This window comes from Clytia hemisphaerica, unplaced genomic scaffold (genome assembly GCF_902728285.1).
Source record: "Clytia hemisphaerica strain Z4C2 unplaced genomic scaffold, Clytia hemisphaerica genome assembly, whole genome shotgun sequence".
Taxonomy (NCBI): domain Eukaryota; kingdom Metazoa; phylum Cnidaria; class Hydrozoa; order Leptothecata; family Clytiidae; genus Clytia; species Clytia hemisphaerica.
This window is the reverse complement of record NW_027104146.1, coordinates 279,181-302,826: the sequence shown is the minus strand read 5'-3', so window position 1 is coordinate 302,826 and position 23,646 is coordinate 279,181. Positions and strand designations below refer to the sequence as shown.

At 35.9% G+C, this 23,646-nt stretch overlaps 1 protein-coding gene across 1 annotated transcript; it reads left to right on the top strand.

Annotated features, from left to right (window-relative positions):
* The first annotated feature begins 5,028 nt into the window (after positions 1-5,028).
* LOC136813943 (putative extracellular sulfatase Sulf-1 homolog) lies at positions 5,029-16,433 on the top strand. The gene is given in 14 exon segments (XM_067070456.1): positions 5,029-5,419; positions 5,593-5,777; positions 5,779-5,915; positions 6,155-6,482; positions 6,921-6,985; positions 7,105-7,242; positions 8,926-8,973; positions 9,146-9,348; positions 9,989-10,068; positions 10,070-10,145; positions 11,657-11,800; positions 15,168-15,310; positions 15,795-15,914; positions 16,099-16,433. Coding segments are annotated over 12 exon segments (1,893 nt in total). The 3' UTR covers positions 15,266-15,310; positions 15,795-15,914; positions 16,099-16,433.
* The last annotated feature ends 7,213 nt before the right edge of the window (positions 16,434-23,646 follow it).

Below are 23,646 nucleotides of genomic sequence, written 5' to 3'. Positions count from 1 at the left end.
TTTTATTATAAGCATTGCACTTGTAAGCATATCTAGGTTCAGATATGGAGAAAAATTAAGCATATGCTAAAGCATTACCTCGAGCCTATGAAAAAAGTATAAGCTACTTTGTAGTATGGATATAAGCAGTATTATAGTAGTATAGCAGTATATAAGCAGTATTAAGTATTAGGATATAAGCATCCCTCAAGCATTTTTTTCAGCCTTATTAAGCTTTCGACCTAAGCATCTCTGAGCCTGTTTTCGGATTTTTAAAACATGTAATATCAGAAAGTACTCTATCATACAGACTTATTACAAAATATTACAAAGTTTTAACATATAAATCGATAGTCCTTTTTATTTTTCCATTGCTACACCAATGTACGTCTTTAAAAAGTCAAAGTCAAACTCAAAATACGATTTTGTGAATATACAAACTTTTGACTCATAGTTGTGTTTTCACGGTCATTCTGTACATTGGTTTTTACTTTGCTCTTAATCGCCTGATTTCACTTCGCCGTGTCAATTCAAGACAGCCTTAAAAGTCAATTTTTTCCATTTTGAGATAATAGTCCGGGAGCCAAATCCTATATCTCCTTAAATAAGCACTTTTGCTTAACCCAAGATTCTACAGGATAAACGATACATTTCTGGAATCCTCAACTATCCTAGTTTTGGAAATGGTCGGTCCCCAAAGCTAACTCCTGGTCAATTTTTCATACTGGGCCCGAGTTTAGGGGGTACTTTTTACCCTTTGTAAGGATTTGTTAAGGAAAATGCCATTCAAGGGTGATATAATTTGCTGTATCTAGTCAATCAGTTGACCAATTGCTTTGAAACTTTGCAAACAGTTTCAAGGTAGGCTGATAATTATTTTCGGCAAAAAATTTTTGTGAAAAATTATTTTTATAGGTTTGCCTGGGGAAAAAAAGGGAAAATTTGGGTACTTTAACTAAATTTTGACCCTTTTTAAGTCTGGGACCTACCCAAACAGCTTTTAATGAGACACAAACTAGGTGTTATGATAGACCTTGATGCAGTACATCAGAAAAATTTCAAACAGACAGTATTTAGTATTATTTCAGGGCTGCAGGGGGTAAAATTGCCCATTTTTATGGGTTTTTACCTTATTTGAGCAATTTTCACCACTAATCTTGGTTATAACGTCATCAAAAATAGTTTTAACTTGATTTTCGTGTAATATATCCTGAAAGATTCCAATGCTGACTTAAAACTAACAAAACCAGGGTGCAAATGGACAAACCAGGGGGTAAAAATGCCCATTTTAGGCGATTTTTATCGTTTTTGGACCTATTTCACCCATAAAGCGGTTTTATGGTGTACCAATTTTATTTCTGACCACTGAAACAAGGATAATTTTGTAGTAGGAGCAATGGGAAAGTTATTTGTGGTTTTCATTGTCTGTAATCAGGGTCACTTTGGGCAAATCAGGGGGTAAATACACCACTTATTGGTAGTTGTTGCCTGAATTTGGATGTTTTTATTGTATGGTAGCCTCAAATTTATGAAATTTTGAGATTGAAACCAGTTATATACCCTTCAGTCATTTCTTAGTACTTTTGTTGACAACTACACAAAATAATGACGGATTTAAAACTTAAGTTATGCCCAAATGATAACATTTATTTGACTTAATTTTGTCAGTTTTTGCTTTGAGATTCCACTATATTGCTATTCAGAGCTTCCCAAAATGGTCCCAGCTACTTGTAGAATTATTATCTTGAGACTAGCTACTAATAAAAGGTCAGTAAAACGACAAAAATGATCAGTCAAATTATGAGTATGTAGTACATTATGAGTATGCAGAGGACCGTTAGTTTTGTTTTCACAAAACGATTAGAAAATCTTTCATCAAAGCAGGCCTTAACAATGACACAGCACTTTTATTTCTACCCAAGTTAACAATATTTTACAAATTATTAGGCTCCAAATAACTATTCTACTTAAAAACCAATACAGGGACCATTTTGGGAAGCTCTGAATAGCAATATAGTGGAATCTCAAAGCAAAAACTGACAAAATTACGTCAAATAAATGTTATCATTTGGGCATAACTTAAGTTTTAAATCCGTCATTATTTTGTGTAGTTGTCAACAAAAGTACTAAGAAATGACTGAAGGGTATATAACTGGTTTCAATCTCATCATAAATTTGAGGTTACCATACAATAAAAACATCCAAATTCAGGCAACAACTACCAATAAGTGGTGTATTTACCCCCTGATTTGCCCAAAGTGACCCTGATTACAGACAATGAAAACCACAAATAACTTTCCCATTGCTCCTACTACAAAATTATCCTTGTTTAAGTGGTCAGAAATAAAATTGGTACACCATAAAACCGCTTTATGGGTGAAATAGGTCCAAAAACGATAAAAATCGCCTAAAATGGGCATTTTTACCCCTGGTTTGTCCATTTGCACCCTGGTTTTGTTAGTTTTAAGTCAGCATTGGAATCTTTCAGGATATATTACACGAAAATCAAGTTAAAACTATTTTTGATGACGTTATAACCAAGAAGTGGTGATTAGTGTGAAAATTGCTCAAATAAGGTAAAAACCCATAAAAATGGGCAATTTTACCCCCTGCAGCCCTGAAATAATACTAAATACTGTCTGTTTGAAATTTTTCTGATGTACTGCATCAAGGTCTATCATAACACCTAGTTTGTGTCTCATTAAAAGTTGTTTGGGTAGGTCCCAGACTTAAAAAGGGTCAAAATTTAGTTAAAGTACCCAAATTTTCCCTTTTTTTCCCCAGGCAAACCTATAAAAATAATTTTTCACAAAAATTTTTTGCCGAAAATAATTATCAGCCTACCTTGAAACTGTTTGCAAAGTTTCAAAGCAATTGGTCAACTGATTGACTAGATACAGCAAATTATATCACCCTTGAATGGCATTTTCCTTAACAAATCCTTACAAAGGGTAAAAAGTACCCCCTAAACTCGGGCCCAGTATGAAAAATTGACCAGGAGTTAGCTTTGGGGACCGACAATTTCCAAAACTAGGATAGTTGAGGATTCCAAAAATGTATAGTTTATGCTGTAGAATCTTGGGTTAAGCAAAATGCCATTTTTTGGGTTTGGCTCCCGGACTATAATTGACTTTAAAGGTTTCATTTGCTGATAACTAAGAAATAAATAACGCCAAGAGTCCATACTTTTGATATTATGGGAACATTATAGTTATCTTTTTGTGGTTAAAAAGAGGTTTTAATAGGTTGCTCTAGAGGCTCTAAAATGGCATTTATTGGACTTAAGGCTGTATTAAATTGAACTTAAAATCTTCATACTAAGCAAGTTTCAAGCTAAAATCGAGCACATTTTGTCCTAAAATTCAGGACTTAAGGCTGTATGACGTCATAAGCCTCGCAAATTATCAAAAAAGTACATTTCCCAACCCCTCGGCAAATAAGCCCCATCACCCCTCGTTTATTAAAATTTGAGATTTTTTCCAACCTTAACGATAAATATTGTTTTATGAAGCATAAGAATGTTATGATGGATCATAACTATATATATAGCCAGTTTTTCGCTTCAAATTTCACCACAACAACAGACTTATACAATGTTGACTTTTAATAATGTGATTTACATTTTTCTGACAGAAATGTGTTAACTTCACATCGTCAAGTCAAGAAAATCTTTTGATCACAAACTAATATTTTTTATGGAAATACGTTTTGGTTTTTAACAAGGTTGTGGTACGAGCAGGGCAGTCTGTAGCCCAGGGGCCACTAATATAGATAGACTGGATATCCTTGATAAGTGACCTGGTATAGTTTGGCAGACTTCATTTTTTGGCTTTGCCTGGGCACGCAGGAAGATTCACTAGTCAGTTGCCCCAACATTGGGACGACTGAAATTTCATTGGTTTTTGGTCGTTATGATTTCAGATAAGAGAACGACAAAAGAAATCAATCTTAATGATCAATATTTATCCCCTCGTATAATAAATAAGTTTTTCGGTTTACGTTATCATCATTATATAGAAGCAAGAGTGGGTAAAAATCACAAGCTTTTATCTAAAATGTTGAAAAAATTGACTACTTTGGGATAAGGGTATATCTTCGCGGGGATTAAAATTCGCGGTTGAGCTCATCACCGAAAAAGATTTTGCGAGGACTTAATTTCTTTATTGGCACTATTGGGAGACAATATTTTCACGATTTTGTGCCTTTTACTACCAAATCATGCATGTTGGTTGTTGAAAAATACACATTATTAGAGCTTATTTGATGCCATTACAAATTTAAAAGTAATTTATTTAAATTTTTTAAGAGTTTTTTGGCTTCGTTTAGACCAACTGGCATTTGTAATTTGGCATTTACTCACGAGGGATTCGATTTTAATAGCTTTTCCATTGTATTTTCTGTCATGGCATTTAAGGAATCGTCTTTTTAGAGTCGTTACTGAAAAGGTGATTCCCTCAAGTTCAACTTTGACAGATCAAACAATGAAAAGCATGGAATTTCTCAAAAACTGCAGTCATTAAGACTGAAACTTTTTGCCGTAGAGCTAGGCTATGGCAAATCTTGCAAATTTTACAATCTATAGAAAGAACTGAATAAAAAACGTGCAAATACTTTAAAAAATCAAAAATGTCATTTTTTCTCTTTGTTTTGCTTCGTTTGTTTGATTTGAAATGCCAGAAAAGGGGATTCCTTTGCTCAAAATGGCATTTCAAATGCCAACAAAATGCCAACACGCTGGCATCATTAGGCATTTGACAAACCGAACAATTGCGCGGAACAATAGAATTCAAAAAAATACTGCAAGCAATTACAAATGCCAGACTGGTCTAAACGCATGATTATTGTGCGGATTAAACACCTTTCCAAATTTCGCAGATGACACCCAAATCCCCGCGAGAATTTATCTCATTAAAGTAATTATCGCTAAATAAATAATTTGATTATATTAGGCGACGGAATAAATATAGATTTTTATAAAAGATGGCAAATAATTCAAAAATCATTTGTAACTTGGTTATGCGTGAAAATTATCAACATTAAATTATAAAAATGAAATTATCATTGAAACAAATAACCTGCGTTCTGTTCACACTGCTCATATCCAACACAGATGGACGCCGCAGGAAATTTAAACGTGGCTACCTTAGTAACCGACCAAATATTATATTCATATTGGCGGATGATCTTGACGTCACGTTAGGTTCGCCTGACGTCATGCGAAAAACGAACGCTCTTTTGCGCCAGCAGGGCGTTACTTTCAAAAATGCCTTTTCGACGTCGCCCCTGTGTTGTCCGTCACGCTCTTCGATCTTGACCGGTAGATACACCCACAACCACCACGTGCATAGCAATAATAAGAATTGTTCTGGCCCTGGGTGGATCAATAAAGAAGAAAAAGAGACCATAGGTGTATTTATGCAAAAAGCTGGTTACCAGACAGGTAAGTGTGATAGCAGATTTCTTTCCGATATCGGAAATCGGGGAAACATTTTTTTGGATATCGGAAAATCGGGGAACTTTTTTCCGACATCGAAAAATTGGGAAACTTTTTTCCGATATAAAATAATTGGGGAAAATTTCTGCTTAAATTAAAAAATGTTATATTAATTTCAGCATTTTTTGGAAAGTATTTGAACAAATATGATGGTAGGCGAGTGCCACCCGGTTGGGACCACTGGAACGCGTTGCGTGGTAACAGTCGTTACTATAACTACACACTAAATATCAACGGAAAATTGAAAAGACATAACCATGATTATAAGAATTACTTCACGAATGTCATCACAGATCAAAGCACGCATGGACTATTTCACAAAACATTCCCTCAAGGCCAACGATAAACCTTTATTAATGGTTGTCGCACATTCGGCCCCTCATGGTCCGGAAGATGGGGCCCGGCCTTATTATGAGAAGTTTCCAGACGTCAAAGCGCCAAGGTATATCTTTTTTTGTTGATTTTCGAAATCCAAATACAAAAATCGAAAGAAATTTTGAGTTAATGACAAAGTCGAGTGTAGATAAAACGAATTTTTAAGGCATCTAGTCATTTCGGATAAAAAATTTTCTTTTGCTAAATAATCTCACATGAAATCATTGCAAACCAAATGACAGTGATCTATTGGCCTAAATTAACCAGGTTTTGAAGCATACTTTCTATTCTTAACCTGTATTTCAGGGATCCTAACTATAATTTCACTTCACTCGACAAACATTGGCTCATTCGAAACACACCCCCTTTAAATAATGTGACGTCACAATTCACGGACACGTTACATCGTAAACGGTTAATCACCCTCCTTTCTTTGGACGATGCCATTGAAAATGTGATCCTCACGTTGGAAAAAACAGGCCAGCTACACAACACTTATGTGTTTTTCTCATCTGGCCACGGATATCACCTTGGTCAGTTTAACCTAGTGAAAGGGAAATCACAGCCGTACGAATCCGATATTCGAATTCCATTGTACATGCGAGGACCGAATATCCCTAAAGACGAAGGAAGTGTACGTTTTTTTGTTGTTTTCTATCTTTCATAGAATTCGTACATTTGTAACATGCTATTTTCTATTCAATTTAAAAGTGAAAATGCACAAATTTTGCGCAGATTTCCCTTCGCGAAAGACGTTGGAAAAAACTGATTTTTTCTGTCATCATTCAATTGACTTGGGAACTGAAGAATACTTTTCCATTGTTGTTGCCTTTGTAAAACTTATAATCTCAATTCTCAAAAGAGTGCTCAACCATAAAAGTCAATTACTATTATTATCTATTAGTCACCCTCTTTCATTTTCCTAAGAGTTTTGGCCAAATTTTGGATTTTAACTATTTCACGGGGACCAATTTTCGAAAAAACGGCCAAAATTTTATTGCGAAAATCGAAATTTAATCCAAAGTCAAAGTGATGTAAGCTAGAAGATTTCACCATCTTTGAATTTTAAAAGTACTTAAATGCCTCTGAAAACAATGACCTCCAACTTCTATTGAGAGGATCCCATCGAAACTCCCGGTAATTGATATTCAACTCCACTTCGCTTCGTTGAATATTGCTTACCTCGAGTTAATAAATCTCAATACAATGAAATACCATGCAATATCTGCTTATTATCTTGTTTTTCTTCAAAATAGGAGAGAAGAAATTGCATTAAATATCGACTTCGCACCAACCTTTTTGGACATAGCAGGTGCCAAACCGAACAGAATTATGGACGGGACAAGTTTGTTGGACGTGGCTGTCAGACCTACTGATAACAACAATATCAATAGGTTGGGTTTGGTAATCTTTTCATAACATTTTGAAAAGCCAAAACAAGGGGAGAAAATATCCCATTTTTTTATTTGTATCTTCTCCACGCTAGTGCCCAGTGCCTTTTTAGATGAAAACAATTTAGAGCTTAGTCCCTTAAAATAAGACTTAAAACCGACGTATTCCTCTTTTTCAATCTTGTTTTCCCGCTTTATTCACGTGAAAAGTTTTATATGAAGGTGAAGCACAAAGAACGCAAAATTAGGCAAACCCGAAGGAGAAAAAAATCCGTTTTATTGTTTTAAAGTACCTTATCGGGGAAAACTTCGTCGGGGAAAAGTGACGAAATTTTGGCCAAGTGACGAATATTTTTCCTTGACGAAAATTTTCCCGATAAAGTTTTCCCCGATAAGGTAGTGAAAAGAGCACAGTACTGGTCAAACTTTCCGCTATGTATCTTCTTGGGAGGTCCCAGTTTGTGCAGTGAATACACCGTACTATCAACCCTTTACGGCGCGGTCGTTTTCTGAGGAGTCTGGTAATGAATTTACAAGGAACTAAAGGCCGGTCTCCACTTTCGCGCGAAATGAACGACATTTTTTTTCTTAACCTTTTTTGCCTGAAGAAAAGATTATGTCATAAAAAAGTTTCGCGCGAACAAAAAAAAGTTGAAGTAAGTTCTACTTTTTTCATCCGTTACATCAATTTCGTACCCTGAGTATCAGAGGTTAAGTTTTTAAAGAATATATTAACCTCTGAAGACCAATAATAGAAATTTTATCGCGCATGTGTCAATCTAATCACTGTACAAAAAATCAAAGATGAAGAGCAAATATTACCATATTAATATCTAGCAGACTGTATCAGTATGCAGTTTACTATTTACGAATTCCCCAGAAACCTCCAAGTGTAATTGAAATGAGTTTATATCGAAAGAAATCTTTTACATGATCCCCACATGTATAACAGTAATTACTAAACTTTTAATTATGGAAATGTCACTTTAATTGAATCAAAATAATAGACAGACTTTATGTTATGATTCTCTATCATATTCTCTTTTTACAAAGCATTGATGACTTTTTAAGTTTGTGTTTTCAACGACGGGAATAAAAATGTCAACTTTGAACTTCATCTAAGATCTTGGATGGTCGTCATCGTTACTTTTGTCTTCGTTGATTGCGCGCTGAATAGAATCTCGATTCGTCGGCACAGCGTCAATATATGATTTTGACCTGTGCTATTCACGGCAATGCACCATTGCAATGTATTCCACGGACACAACAGCTGATTGGTTGCAAGTGACGCATTGACTGATTTTAAGTCACATACAACCAATCAGCTAATGGGTCCTTCAATGTCAGAAGACATTGCAATGATGCATATTATGAATTCATAGCGACCGTAGTGCAGTGGTAGAGCATCCGGCTACGGTTCGCAAGGTTGTGGGTTCAACCCCCAGCCGGGTCATACCAAAGATTCCCAAAATGGTACTTGATGCCTCTCTGCTTGATGCTCAGCAATTAAGAGAAGGATCAAGGGTAAGTGGAGAAATCCAGGGAGAAAGAGTGGCGCCCTCCCCTACCTTCGGGTAGATAGCTATCGAAAGAGGAGCCTTCGGGTCGCCTCCGACTGCGGTCGCAGACTTACTTATGAATTCAAAACAAATTTGAGAAAAAAATAACTTTTTTCATCTCTTTCAGCAAAGTAAAGAAACCCATCTGGAAAGATACCTTCTTGGTGGAAAGAGGGTTGGATTTGCTTCTTATTGGTCTGGGGGTCTAAATGAATCTTGTTCTTTCACTTATTTTGATTTGAAATTTTATGGACACTTTCATAAGCACTCTATGGGCGTAAAAAATAATTTTGTCTAACGATAATGCTCTGAAAGTTTTGATTTATTTTGCGTTTCTTCATTTTTAGGAGATTAGTAAGGCCAGTGTCATTTAAAGAGCCCGACTCTCGAGAAGAAGAAATCTTGAAATTATGTTTGAAATATGGATATCCTAAACCCCCATGCACACCAGAGAAGAAAATTGTTTGCTACTCAAGCGGCGATCAGATCTATGTTCAGAAGTGCTCTGTGGAAGTGAGTGAGACCGAGCGGTGTTCCTGCACAAGAGATGGTAAAGAAACAGGTTATATTATACCTTGTACCACCTTGTGTATAACGTAAAGGCCAGGATCTACTTGCGCGCGCTGCGATCGCATTTTTTCGAGCAAAGCTATCGCGGTATTGGTCAAAATAAAAATGAAGCAACTCCATTGGCGCGATCTGACGTAACGGTTGAAACAAGTAGAAAATGGGTTCAACTTTTTTTTCGAGCGCGCGCTACATTTTTATGACGTAATCTTTTTCCCAAGCAAAAAGAATTGAAGCCAAAAAGTGCAATCGCAGTGCGCGCAAGTGGAGACCGGCCTTGATGATGTGAATCTTTTCATCGATGATATCTTTCAACATTTGGCGGCAAAAATCGCCAAAGTTTTCATTTACCCTGTACTTTATTTTGGCAATCCACGTTTTTTTTCTTAAGCATAGGGTTCTTTTGATTTGTTGCTAATAAACGCTGGGTTAATGTTTAAATTTCTTTTGTTCTATAGCAGTTGATCTAGCCCAAATTACAGCACCTGACTATGCTTATAAGCTTTATGCTTTTATAAATAAAAAAACTTTTTGCTCTAGCGCCTTGCAATGTAAAATCAAGGCAAACACTGTGCAGGGATATCTTAATGACTAACTTCATCTTATTGTCAAATTTCATGTAGAAAAATCACTATGTGAGGCAGAAAATAATCGAGTCAAACCATTATTTAAGAAAATAAAGCAGAAGATTGAGAACTTGAGGCGAAGAATCAAAAGACAGACATAGACATCAACATTTCAAGAGTGTCCTCAAATCAAAACAAGAGTTGCTTCAATCTTGTATGTACTACTCTAACTAGCCCGGGGGCCACTTATTGCTTTTTGATAAACTTGATGGCGCTGATAAGTGGCCCGGTGTAATTTGGCAGGCTCCATTTTTTGGCTTTGCTTGAAAACGAAAGTGAAAAAAATCAAGATGCCAAAATCCTCTAGTCTACTTCACTAGACTCAGCGCCATCAAAATCTTCAGAAAGCAAAGTTCAGTCAGAAGTAGACTCTAGTCTAAACTCTAACGGATATGAAAAACAGCCAGTACCGTCACACCGTGAAACCCGTACGTCCCTAACTAACTACAGTAAAATTTTCCCTACCAAAATACAGTAAAGTCTCTTAACCCTTTAACTACCAATGACGAGTATACTTGACATGGGCTATATAGGACAGGAGGGCGAAGCCCAGTTTGAGTTAGAAATCGTCATTTTTAGTCTAACTCGTAGGAATTGGATTTGGTTTCATGGTCAAGCAAAAAAAAGTCAAAAGTGAGTTTTTCCATCGAGATTTTAAGCCAAAAAGTAAAAAAAATGCTAAAATTTGACAAAAATCCACTTTTTTAAGATTTTGACCGTTTTTTGACCATTTTTGGTCAACGAGTGATCAAAGAACCTCTAAATTTGGCCCTGCTTTACTTGATTCTGTCCTCCAGCGAATTAATTTGAAGATTTACCACTGGGCACCTTTCTATCATTCAGGCAGGTCCGCGCAGTTTCCTAATTTGTCCGGCGCCGCAGGCGCCTAAAAGAAAGAAGAGACTCTAAGCTATCCAATGAGCTATAAACGAGCTTCTAACTCCTTCTAGATCCGGAGATATAAGCTTTTAAAGTTTGAACTAGCGATTTTATTTAAAAAACTTAGAAAAAAAGGATCGTGGTACTTAAAGGGTTAACTCAAACCTCTATAACTCATATGTCTCCTTAACGTGAACAACTTTTCTTGTCCCTTTTGTTAACAATGCCTTATAAACAATACTCCATAACTCGAAATTTCGACAACTTTGTGTTTCCCGAGTGTGTTCGAGTTATGGAGACTCCACTGTATGCTTAATAAAGTTTCTATAACTCGAAAAAATCCAATACCCCGTTCGAGTTATAGAGACTCCACAGTAGAAACTTTAAAATTAAAATCTTGAGGCATTAGCCATTTATGCAGCTGTTACGTTATTAGGCTTCTGCTCATCCTCTAGCGAAAAAAGTTTCTTATATAGGAAGTATATCTATAGAGGTTTGCGATTCAGACTATTACGTTATGGTATGTTCTATTCTATTCGGATAAGCGAGCATAAAACTACTCAAAACACTGAGTGTCGAGCTTTACATAGTCACTTGTGATGAGCGGAAAAGTATATAGATATAATCTTGCTGAACACATCGAGCCTCGATACGATTTTCTCGTACGTACCCAGCTGGCACACAACGTTGTTTCAACATTCATCTTACGTTATATGAACATTGTGACCATCACATAAACGTTGAAACAACGTTGTGTGCCAGCTGGGATACCTATTCTTTTTACAGGGAGCAGGGACGATCCCTCTGCAACTTCATCCTGTATGTGTAAAAAGAAACCAGAATTGAGAACGGAGGAAGATTCCGAGAACTATGGATTGAAATGTTTCTTGATGAACAAAAACTATTGGAAGACTCCCCCTTATTGGACCGGTAAGTGTAAAACCTCGGGTAAGTTATGGCATGTCTTAAAATAGCATACCCTACCGTAGCGAATCTAAAAATAGACATTGAATTTTCTGTTTGACCGAATTTCAATCCCGTCAACCTTTGCGTTCATTACGCTTGCACGCAAATTACTATCAATTACAAAGAAAAAGTAACAACTTTCACAAGTTTTGAATTAAAAAAAAAGGATTGTGGGATTGAATTTCGGTCAAATGAGAGAAGTAATAGTAGTGACGTTTGCACGACGAAGCGCTATTACCATAATTTTTAGATCACATTAGTCGACAGAAAATGACCAAACAAATGAATGATGAGTATGAAGGGTACTATGATGTAGTTTTTAACCTGATGTGTAACCTAATTGTTTTTTCGCTGATTTTCGCGAAAAACCGCAAAAACTGATTATTACGTAATAATCGATGACGCCATCAAAACTAAAAATTGAATTTCTCAAGAATGGTTTATCTAATCGTCTTCAAACTTTCACCGAAGATGTATCTTACTAAAGTCGATCATTTGAAAAAAATTTTTTTCAAGATTTTGATGACGTCAGCAGAAAATAGGATTTTTCAATTTTTACTAATTTCTGCTGACGTCATCAAAATTTCCAAAAAAAATTTTTTTCAAATGATCGACTTTAGTTAGATACATCTTTGGTGAAACTTTGAAGACAATTGGATAAACCATTCTTGAGAAATTCAATTTCTAGTTTTGATGACGTCATCGATTATTACGTAATAATCAGTTTTTGCAGTTTTTTGCGAAAATCAGAGAAAAAACAATTAGGTTACACATCAGGTTAGAAACTATATCGTAGTACCCTTCATGTTCATTCAATTGTTTGGTCATTTTCTGTCGACTAATGCGATTTAAAAATTATGGTAATTTTCAGTTTTTGATACATGCCATAACCATGAACATATAAACGACTGGACATCTATCTTTTATTGTCTCTTTGAAGCGAGCTTCGTTGCCGCCTGTATTTCAAAATTGGTATGAAAAATCCGACAATATTCCGTCATAATTTTATTTCTTTGAATTTTTTAGGTAAAAAGATTGATAGAGCTTGAACATTACTCATAATGTACAAAACAATTATTTTCGAATTTTTTTACAAGTTTGTTATATATTTTATAAACATTTTCAACTCTGAAATGCAGAATTTCAACTGCGTGTATACTTTTGAATCCCTTTTTTCACTCCAATAACTTTTTTTATGACTTGAAAAAAATAGGTTGCCAAAGTTGAGAGCCTGTGTAATAAGAATATCGAAATTAGAATGTGACGCTCTTTAAAATTATTAAACACTTTTAAGTCAAAATTTAGAAATATTAGTCGGAGTTTTGACAAGCTGACGATAATTTTGCCTCTGTTATCTTTGTTATGATATAGATAAAAGACTTGAGAAAAGTAGAACAACAGACAGGGGGGGGTATCGAGTCAGTGTACTGGCCCATAGCTGGTGGGGTGGTGTATTTTTTAGGTTAAATTGAGTTAGTACAGTGTACTAAAAGGGTGGTCCTCTGAGAAAAATACAATGAAAAAGTTAGTACAGTGTACTAAAAGGGTGGTCCTCTGAGAAAAATACAATGAAAAAGTTAGTATACTGTACTAGAAAGGTTGGTGTTCTGAATTGATACACACTGAGAAGTTAGTACATTGTACTAATTTCATGGTAAAAACACACAAACCCAGTGAATTCCCATGTATATTTGCCCTAATTTGCCAGGTCCAAGCTGGTCCGAGACCTTCAAGTCAAGGCTGGTTAAGCTATACAAATTGGTACACTGATTTTCTCCCAATGTTTCCTGTTTACTTGATTGGATTTGTTTCAGATTCGCAGCATGCGCAAGTGGAGACCGGCCTTAAGTTCAATCTTGTTTACGTTTTCTTTAAGGCCCTATCTACATTATGGCAACAACAAGAATTTGTGTAAACGTTCGAATCGAAGCTTTCAAGTTTTATTAAAAAAAATCCGCTCTATTGTTTTATGTTTTTAGTAACCTTGTTCGATTGATGTTAATTGAAAAAAATCTGTATATAAGTGAAATCACCGGGGGGAGGGGGTGAAAACGACCGTACGTTCGGCCAAAAATCAGGTCTCTAAAATTGGTCCCTTACAGTGCAGGAAAGATTTGGCTGAAAAGCGACCCTTATAGTGTAATTTTTCGAATCTTTTTGCCCTTTCAGGGCAAAATCTTTTGAAATTTCTCAAATTTTACCTCAAAATTTGATATTTTATAAAATTTTACAGGGAAAGCACCTTTTTATATATTTTGTATAATATTACATTTGATAAAAGATTTTCCGTTTCAGTTTGTGTACAATGTTATTAAGTCTTTTATTTTTATTTTTCAAAAAAGAAAAACTGCTACAGCTTGCCAGACAATCAGAAATCAAGTCACAAGAAGGGAAATAACTCAAAGTTGGTTTTGAGTGTTTTGACGTGCTAATTTCAGCTAATTTCACTGTATTTGATTGACTTTGCTTTGTCTGTTTCATTGTTTCAGTGTTTGTACTATATAAGGATTCAAGTATTTTAATATTCAAATCTTTCCTTTTTTATTTTGGTGCTTTTCTTAGCAAAATGCTTCAAAACCTTTGTATATGCTGGCAATTAAACTTATCTGGCCAAGAAGAAATTAGAACAGTGCACTATAAGGGGTGGTTTCTAAACTTATCTGATCGAAAAAACAGCTAGTACAGTGTACTGAAAGGGTGGTAATAAAAATCTAGTTAAAGAAAAACCTCAGTACAGTGTACTAAAAGGGTGGTATCAAAGCTCCGGCTGTGGAAGAAAGTTAGTAAAGTGTACTAAAAGGGTGGTGTCAAAGCCCCCACCGTGAAAAAAAGTTAGTACAGTGTACTGAAAGGGTGGTGTCAAAGCCCCGACCGTGAAAAAAAGTTAGTACAGTGTACTAAAAAGGGTGGTGGTCTAATTTTTTGGAAAAAAATCCAAAAATCAAGTTAGTACCCTATGGTCCAGTACACTGACTTGGTACCCCGGCCCCCCCTGCAACAGAGACTTTTGTCGAAGTTTTGATGTCGTTAGCAAGGTATTCCCAAGTGGTATATCATCAAAATCTATTGTTTCATTTTATACTTTTAACGAAGCGGCAACGAAGCTACCTGTGTTATCTTTAAAAAGACAAAGGAGATGGATGTCCAGTCGTTTATATGTTCATGGTGTTATGGAGTGATAATGAGTTAAAAAAGCGCGGTCAAACAGTTTTTGGTTGGTTTCATGCCGTGATGAGAGAATATTTTTGGTCTGGTGGGTGCTCATTACAATAGCATTTATTCACCACAATACCTGTATTTTTGTGAAATTAAGTGATTTTTCTATTCCCAGGACCAGACTTTGTAGCATGCGTGAACACAGCCAACAATACGCATTGGTGTTTAAGGACCATCAATTCTACGCATAATTTCCTCTACTGTAAATATTGAACAGGCTTCGTGGAATACTTTGATATGATGGAAGACCCTTATCAGGTAGGTGAATTAAAAAGTGTTATCAAATTAGTAATTTCGTTCGTTCGTTCGTTCGTTCGTTCGTTCGTTCGTTCGTTCGTTCGTTCGTTCGTTCGTTCGTTCGTTCGTTCGTTCGTTCGTTCGTTCGTTCGTTCGTTCGTTTCGTTCGTTCGTTCGTTCGTTCGTTCGTTCGTTCGTTCGTTCGGTTCGTTCGTTCGTTCGTTCGTTCGTTCGTTCGTTCGTTCGTTCGTTCGTTCGTTCGTTCGTTCGTTCGTTCGTTCGTTCGTTCGTTCGTTCGTTCGTTCGTTCGTTCGTTCGTTGTTCGTTCGTTCGTTCGTTCGTTCGTCGTTTCGTTCGTTCGTTCGTTCGTTCGTTCGGTCGTTCGTTCGTTCGTTCGTTCGTTCGTTTGTTCGCTCGCTCGTTCGTTCGTTCGTTCGTTCGTTCGTTCGTTCGTTCGTTCGCTTTAAAATAAAACGTAACGTTACGCTCTCATATTTCTTCATAGCTTGTACACCAACGCTGACAACATGAAGGCCGACTTTCGAACTACTGCATATGAGAAAATGTCGTGGCACCAAAGAATGTTTCTTGAAAGCTTCACAATCTATCTTTCTCTGTCAGAAGGGTAAGAGCTTTCTGAAAAAGTACTAAAAGTCTAAAAGTATTTTAAAATCATCATATTTTGTACGTTTTCGTCTTTCACTTCAGGTCTGAAAATTACATCTTTTCGTGAATGCGAACTATGAACGTTAGATTAGTTAATAGCCTTTAATAGAGTAGATCTTTATTATCTTTCGATATTTTTTCAGGATATTCTTCGCAAGTATCGCATTACGAACGGAAAAAAGGACATAGAATCTTTGTTCGGAGACCCTTATTTCACGGCTCGACGGTGTCGCAAGAAGGCAACAAATACATGTACAATGAACGGGACAGACCGATCCCTTTGTAATTTTTTTGAAGTGAATTTATCCATCAGATATAAAATTTATACACTGGCCATAACTTCAGTATTTTCCTTACTTTTTGAAGGTCTAATTGTGATAAACTAGTCCTAAAATAATTTGTTTTAGAATGATAGAAAAACACCCAGCGTTTCCTATCACCGTCTATTTACAGCCGTCAATACCTTAAAAACGAAGGGACTAAAATAAGCGGGCTGCTGGGTGAAAAATATTGAGGGACGGTTTTAGTTTCGGGCCCTCTAGGGCAGTAAGAATTAATAAGATAATTCTAAGATGTTTTTTTTATAAGAGCATCCAAAATTTTTGAAGCCTTTGGATGTTCTTAACAATTTAAGCTTAAAATTGTTCTTAACATGTTCTTACTTTCACCAATTTTTGAGTATTTTTGTCCATTTTCCTAAGAAAGTGGGTGTTCTAGGGTCTACAAAGACTTAAAATGTTCTAAACTTGTTCTTAACAATTTGGTCCTCGAAGCCTTATGTTCTTATATAATTTGCTCTTATAAAAAAAAAGTGTAATATTTTTTTGAAATGAATTAGCACTTGAAATTGAAAATTGAAAAACATAAAGTGACTATCCACAATAAAAATGGAAAATTATCACTGTTATTGACTGTGTCCTAACCAAGATTATTTTCTTTAAAACTTGAAATCGAATTTATAGCATTTCCCAGCTGGCACACAACGTTTTTTCGACGTTTATTTAACGTTCACAACGTCCATATAACGTTAGATGAACGTTGAAACAACGTTGTGTGCCAGCTGGGATTATGATAAGTTTCTTTGGGGAAGCATGGAGCAATTTATTTTCGAAAACTCGAAAACACAAGAGTAGTTAGGTCACTTTTGTACGCGGTGTTCTGGAGGAGCTGAAGAAGAAGAAAAATTATTTGAATGTCTGCAAAAAGTGGTTAGAACAAGGAGCGGTTTTGAAAGCTTTGAGAGCATAGAACTAGATACTATACCATGTAGACACCCCGGTGGAACTTTTTCCTTAATGGGGACAAAAATTACTCTTGAAATCCCCATGGGGATAGAAATTATATTCCAAAATCCAGTGGGGATGGTATTGGAGTGCAATTTTTTAATATTAAATTTTGAGTGGGAATGAAATCAAAGTCAATATACCAGCGAGGCTAAGACTCCAGGATATTCTTCCAACGTGTGCGAAATTTTTGTCAAATTTTCCAATGGGGCTGGGGTACCAGTGGGTCTGTGCCACAGGGGTGCAAGGGGTAAATCACTTGAAAAAAGGTGTACGATACTTTTTGACTTTTTGAATTTTCATTTGACTTTTTGACTTTTTTTTGACTTTTTTCAAATATTCATTTTGACTTTTTCCCCACAAAAACGCCCACCGCCTTCGGGCGCCCAACATTTTCCGCCCAAATCTGTCCAAGAACGCCAACTGCCCATAAATTTTGCTTCACCCATCCGCCCATTCAAGAATTTTTTTGACTTTTTCAAGACTTTTTTTTACTTTTACTTTCTTTTTGACTTTTTTGACTTTTTGACTTTATTTTTGACTTTTTTGACTTTTGTTTTACTTTTTGTAGAGGTGTACGATAATTTTTCGAGTGATTTACCCCTCGCAAGGGTGCATGTAGAATTTTAAAGACAAGGGTACTTTAATACTTTATACTTTAATACTCATTCGTTGAATATACATAAGACCACCCAGCTGGCACACAACGTTGTTTCAACGTTTATCTAACGTCCACAACGTCCACATAACGTTAGATGGACGTTAAAACAACGTTGTATGCCTGCTGGGCAGACATACCAGAAAGCAAAGGTAGTAAAGATTTTGAAGACATAACGGGAAAGTTTTCATCTCAAGCAAATATTTGAATGGTTAGTTATCGTACCAACTTAGATTATGTTACCATATCTTACACTTCTGTTAGCATAAAGATAGAGCATCAAGCTATGGTGCGCAAGGTTATGAGTTCGCCCCCAGCCGGGTCATAGCACAGATTTTGCTAAATGGTTCTTGATGCCTCTCGGCTTGATGCTCAGCAATTAAAGAGAATGATCAAGGGTAAAAGTTGAGTAATCCAGGGAAAGGAGTAGGGTCCTCCCCTACCTTCGGATAGATAACTAAAGAAAAGGGAGGCTACGCATCGCCATTGACTGCGGTCGCAAACTTACTTACTTTCTTTGCGAACTATTTTACAGCAAACTGTAAGCTGTTTGTGTCCCAAAGTTATCACTTCCCAGGGGAACCCTAATCTCACAAGAAACAATAAACTCACCGGTTTCGTGAGTTGTAAGAGTAACTTACTATCTAATGTTTACGTTTTCAATTGGCGCTTAATTTTGGTGCAATTGTTTGATTTTAGCCAATCAACGCGCTTGAAACTCGTTTAATATTCATTCCAAATCTGGATGAGAAATATCTAAGCGATGAATCAACCTGGCCAGATTCTTTTACGGAGCCATTGTCATTAAAGGGAATACGTGTCATGTGCGGAGTATCAGAATCTGCTCGGACATTAGGAAAACATGGGTCCTCGACTACAAGAGAAGAAAACAAACTCAATGTTTTTGAAATGAGATGCCTTTAGTCAATAATAGGAGATTCGAGCGGCGTGAGAGAATCAGAAATGTCTATTGTTTTGAATATTGAATTTCTCCGGATAAATTGCATGCGCACTGAGGTTTTGATGAAACAATAGAGAGTTTCGAAATGTAGACCAATCAGCTCTCGCAATCAGCTGTGTTTTAAACATTCTTTTATTTTAAATCTCTATTGATAAATTTCTTTTTACAAAGTTTATATTATATTTACTTCGAATTCCCGGTGGGGGTCACTAGTGGCCACCCATAGCAGTGCCTATAGACCAAGAGTACCGCCTAAAAGTCTGGAGCTGTCTATTGTGTAGATTATCAAGCCAAACGTATGAAATGGCTAGGACATTTTTGCAGAAAACCCAACCAAGATTTTGCAAATTAGAGACCAAGAGGAAGATAGGCTTCTGCTAATCCTCTAGCGAAAAATTTTTCTATATAAAAAGTATATCGAGGTCTGCGATTCAGACTAAGAGGAAGACCACCAAAGAGATGGTCCGATCAAATCAGAGCCGACACAATATTGTCACTCCTCACTGCCGAACGCAACACAAGAGACCGTCTGAAATGGGTAGAGTTTGTCAAAAGAGTCGCATAGGCCTACCACTACTAAGTCAAGTCATGATTAGAGTGAATACGTGTCATGTGCGGAGTTTCAGAATCTGCTCGGAGATCAGGGGAACCTTGCCAAAATAAGTGTAAGGTATATACAGGGATGTGCAGAGAATTAAACAAAGAAGGAAAGTGATAATACGAAAAATTGAAATTAATTTCTTTGCTCAAACTAATATCCGAATAAGACTAAGAGAAAACCTTCTATAAAATATGAAAACAAAATAAAAAGGGAAATATTTTAGGTTGAAATTAAAATTACACACCCAGTAGGGTGTTCAGAAAATCGATTCACAAGAAAGTAATTTAATAAGACATTCTTCTTATTTCAAGAACAAACTATATATACATAAAGCTTATTTGATGGCCAAAACTTTAGGAACAACTTAAGAACATTTTAAGGCATTGCGGACCATAAAACACCCGATTTCTTAATTTCTTAAATAAAAAAAATGGATAAAAATACTCACAAAGTGATGAAAATATGAACATATTAGTAAATTTTTTAGTCTTCAAACATCCGAAGGCTTCAAAAATTTTGGATGTTCTTATAAAGAAATTTAATCGAATTAGACAACGTAAAAAGAAGTGACCAAGTCTTCTTAATTAATCACGTGACCAAATAAACTTAATTACTTTTTTTTTCTTCATATATTTATCTTTTGGGGTGAAATTCGCACTAAGGATTTTATTTTCCAAAAAGGATTTGTTTCATTTAGTAAGAAGCTCAAAATGATGATGGAGAAAAGACTCAGATTGGCGAAGCTTTAGATTCGATGTCATAGGTCATTTCACAGTCGCAAAGCGTAATGGGTAATCAGGACCATTGCGCGCTAATAACGACTAACTATTGGTCCAATGTTTTGAAAATTTTCGAAAGATTTTTGCGTCTAACCAACGGAAAATCGTTATCGGGGAGCAACCAGTGCTGATTACCCATGATCCATTTCGACTGCGTGAAATGGCCTATGAAACACCTATCAACCTTTAGGAGACTGGGTTCGAGTTTGCTAAGAAGGAATGACGTCATGAATGCTTGAAGTCGTTGCATTGATATTCTCAAAGACAACAAATAATTGTGACGTTATTTCCCTGTAAATTCATTACCAGTTCCCTCAAAACCAGACTGCGCAGCTTAGGGGTGATAGGTGTGTAGTTGATGAAAAGTGTTCGAAAATATTTTACGTTTATTTTTTTTCATGATGAAGAACTTATTTCCAGGAGCTTCTTTTCTTTCTTCATGAATGAAAAAGCTAGATCCAATACACCTTTCCCGTAATTCAAACTTCCCGGGAAAATGTGCGCTCCATCGTTGTGTATAAAGTTATTTGGGAGGTAAACGAATGCGTTTTTGCCTGCGAGGGGTTAGGGAAAGTATGTTTTCAGCTTCTAACTTTTGATAGCGATCTTTTTTTGGCAAAAAACTTCCAGGGTGGTATAATATCATGAATATTTTGATCGACAGAACTTAAGAAAAGCTAAAAAAACCAACTTCCCCTAAGATAACGCAGGCAAAAACAGGTTTGTTTACCTCCAGATACCAAACGATGGAGAGCATCAAAATAATGCGCGCGCATCTGTTTTGCGAATTATGGGAAAGGTGTATTCGGCGAAAAGCCTCACTTTCCCTTGCCTGGGGAAATTTGATCATATTGATCCCCTGGTGAACTCGTGGACCTTAATAGGGTTTTTCTAGCCTGTGGTTTTTCCTCTATCTACAATGTTGTTGAGGCAGTTTGAGTAGTCTCCAACGCTATAGGGGAACGGGGGAGATGGGCTATTGTCATACAAAATTAGAGCATTCGAGTGATTATTTTTGGCCACTATTGTAGCAGTTATTACAGAAACTCAAGTAAAGAACAATAGGTATATTGATTACTTTCTGTTGGTTTAGTTTCTTAACAATTCTGTGTTTTGAAAAAAAGTTCAGCTGAAATAACTCTATACTTTTCATTAATTTCATAATTTTTCAGTTTCAATTTACTTTGGCATTCACTTTCAAAGTGGGATGAAAAGTCGTAAAAATTTGAAGAAAAAGGGAAAGAGGAACTGAAAGATGAGAGGCGAGATATTTGTAAACTATGTTTAGACTTTGGAATAATTTGAAAAAGTAATTTGAATGGATGCAATAGTTTCTGAAATGTGCCTTTTCACAGAACTCAGTCTGTATTTACGATTGGTTTTCGTAGACGTTTCTTCAAAGTACAAGAAAGAGGATCTACAACAAAAGGTTGCTAGAAAGAAATTGAATAGAAAAAGGGTACACGTTTTTTCCAAAAAACTTTGAAGCCTTTCGATGTTCTTAACTTTCTGAGGTTTAAGCCTAGAGATGTTCTTAACATGTTCTCAACTTAGCCACTTTATGAGTATTTAAAAAATTGGGTGTTTTAGACTCGTAAAGCCTTAAATGTTAACATTTCGGTTGTTGACGCCTTTTGTTCTTATATAGTTTGTTCTTATTAAAAAATCATGTAATTTTAAAATTGTGGTGAAAAAAGCTTGGGGACACGAGTTTGTTTTTTTTTTTATTTTTGCGTTGGTGCAATGCAACCATTCGAATCATTTTAGCTCCATTGGCCCAGGGGACAAAATCAGCGTGTCTTTTGGGTATGTTCCCTCATTTTTTGTCCTGAGACAAAAAAGAAACGGAACACCACGTTTTTTCTTGTGTGGTGGTGGGTATGTTGCATTGACATTGGAAAAAACTCTCGTGTCCCCAAGCCTAACAAGCTATTTGTTGGGGGCAGTTTACCATAATCGCCAGTTAATTGAAATAATGCTAAAAGGTTTCACAATTTTTGATAAATTTTTTGCTTTGATAAAGCAAAAAAATTAAATTTTACAAAAAAAAACCATCCACAAATGCTAGGTTTGAACGGGTTTTGCATAAAACCAAAGATACAAAACCCGGGTTTTGGTGAGGTTTTGTTAAAATGCACCCTTCACACAAAGAAATATTTTAGGATGAGATTTTTCCCCAACGTAGCCTTTTTAAAAAAAAAACTTTTTATTTTAAAAGACGTTTTTTCCGCCTTATTGGAAAAAAAAAAAAAAAATTGAACGAAGAAAATCAAAAAAAAAAAAAAAAAACCAAACGGCCATTCTTATCTAGAAAAAAAGTGTGTACCCAGAGCCAATTTGAATCACTTTTTGATGGAAGTGAGTACACTATCAGAATCATAAAAAGTCAATTAAGGAACTCGGTTCGAGTTTGCTCAGGCATTGTACCCTGCAAAATTCTTACAATTATTTTAATAAGCAACATCAACTCTTTTTTGGTCAGGGCTGGGGTAGCTTAGCATTCTAGCTCATTTTCTGAAAAATTTGCTTTTGGATAAAGTTCTTCTAAAGGAAATGGACGACGTCCAGTTCCTCCTACATATCCTTATCCAAACCAAGTGCTTGCTGAGATATTCATATTTCGGGTTATGTTAAGTCAGTATTTGACTTGCGTGAACGCGCCTTTTGAATAGTGAGGTCATGCTGTTCGCTTTATAATGGTTCTTAAAGATTAAGGAAGGTCTAGAAGTTGCAAAATAACAAGGTCAGTTATAAAAGGAACGTTAAAGAACCTTAAAGACAACGTAAATTAATATTAATAACTAAGAAAATTTAACGACAACGCAAAAAACATTTTGGTAAGATAATGTTTGGCTGTCCGAAACTCATTGAAAGAGGCTAATTTTGTGGGAGTCCCCGGTAGTTTTGGCTGTAGATGTGGTGGCCCGTCTTTGTACTTGTTCTGGACGCAACTTGCACCCCTAATATATCTATATATGCTTTTGATTAAAGGTTTTTTGTTTTTTAAATAAAAGTGATTACCGTTTGCTTACTCATCAAGCCTTTTAATTCACCACAGCTTTTTCACACTGATGGACGGATGTGGAGCAAGATTGTCCAGAAAGAGGAAAAGAAAAACATTTATTAGCTTATCTCAGCATAATATAACAATAGCAAGACACTGTTCTGATATATGAAATATGTGTCTGATATGAAACGGGAACACTTATGTAAAAATAAAACCTTTAACATTTTTTCCCGTATCTTTTTATCAACACTATAAGGTCGCGTGAGACAGAAGGGCCTGGGAATCTATGGCAAACAGGAACTGCTAATTGGAGCGTTGAATTCTATAACAACTTTTTGTATTTCATTTTGAAGACTTTTTCACAACAATTTTCACACTGGTCTACAAATATTTAGTGGATGG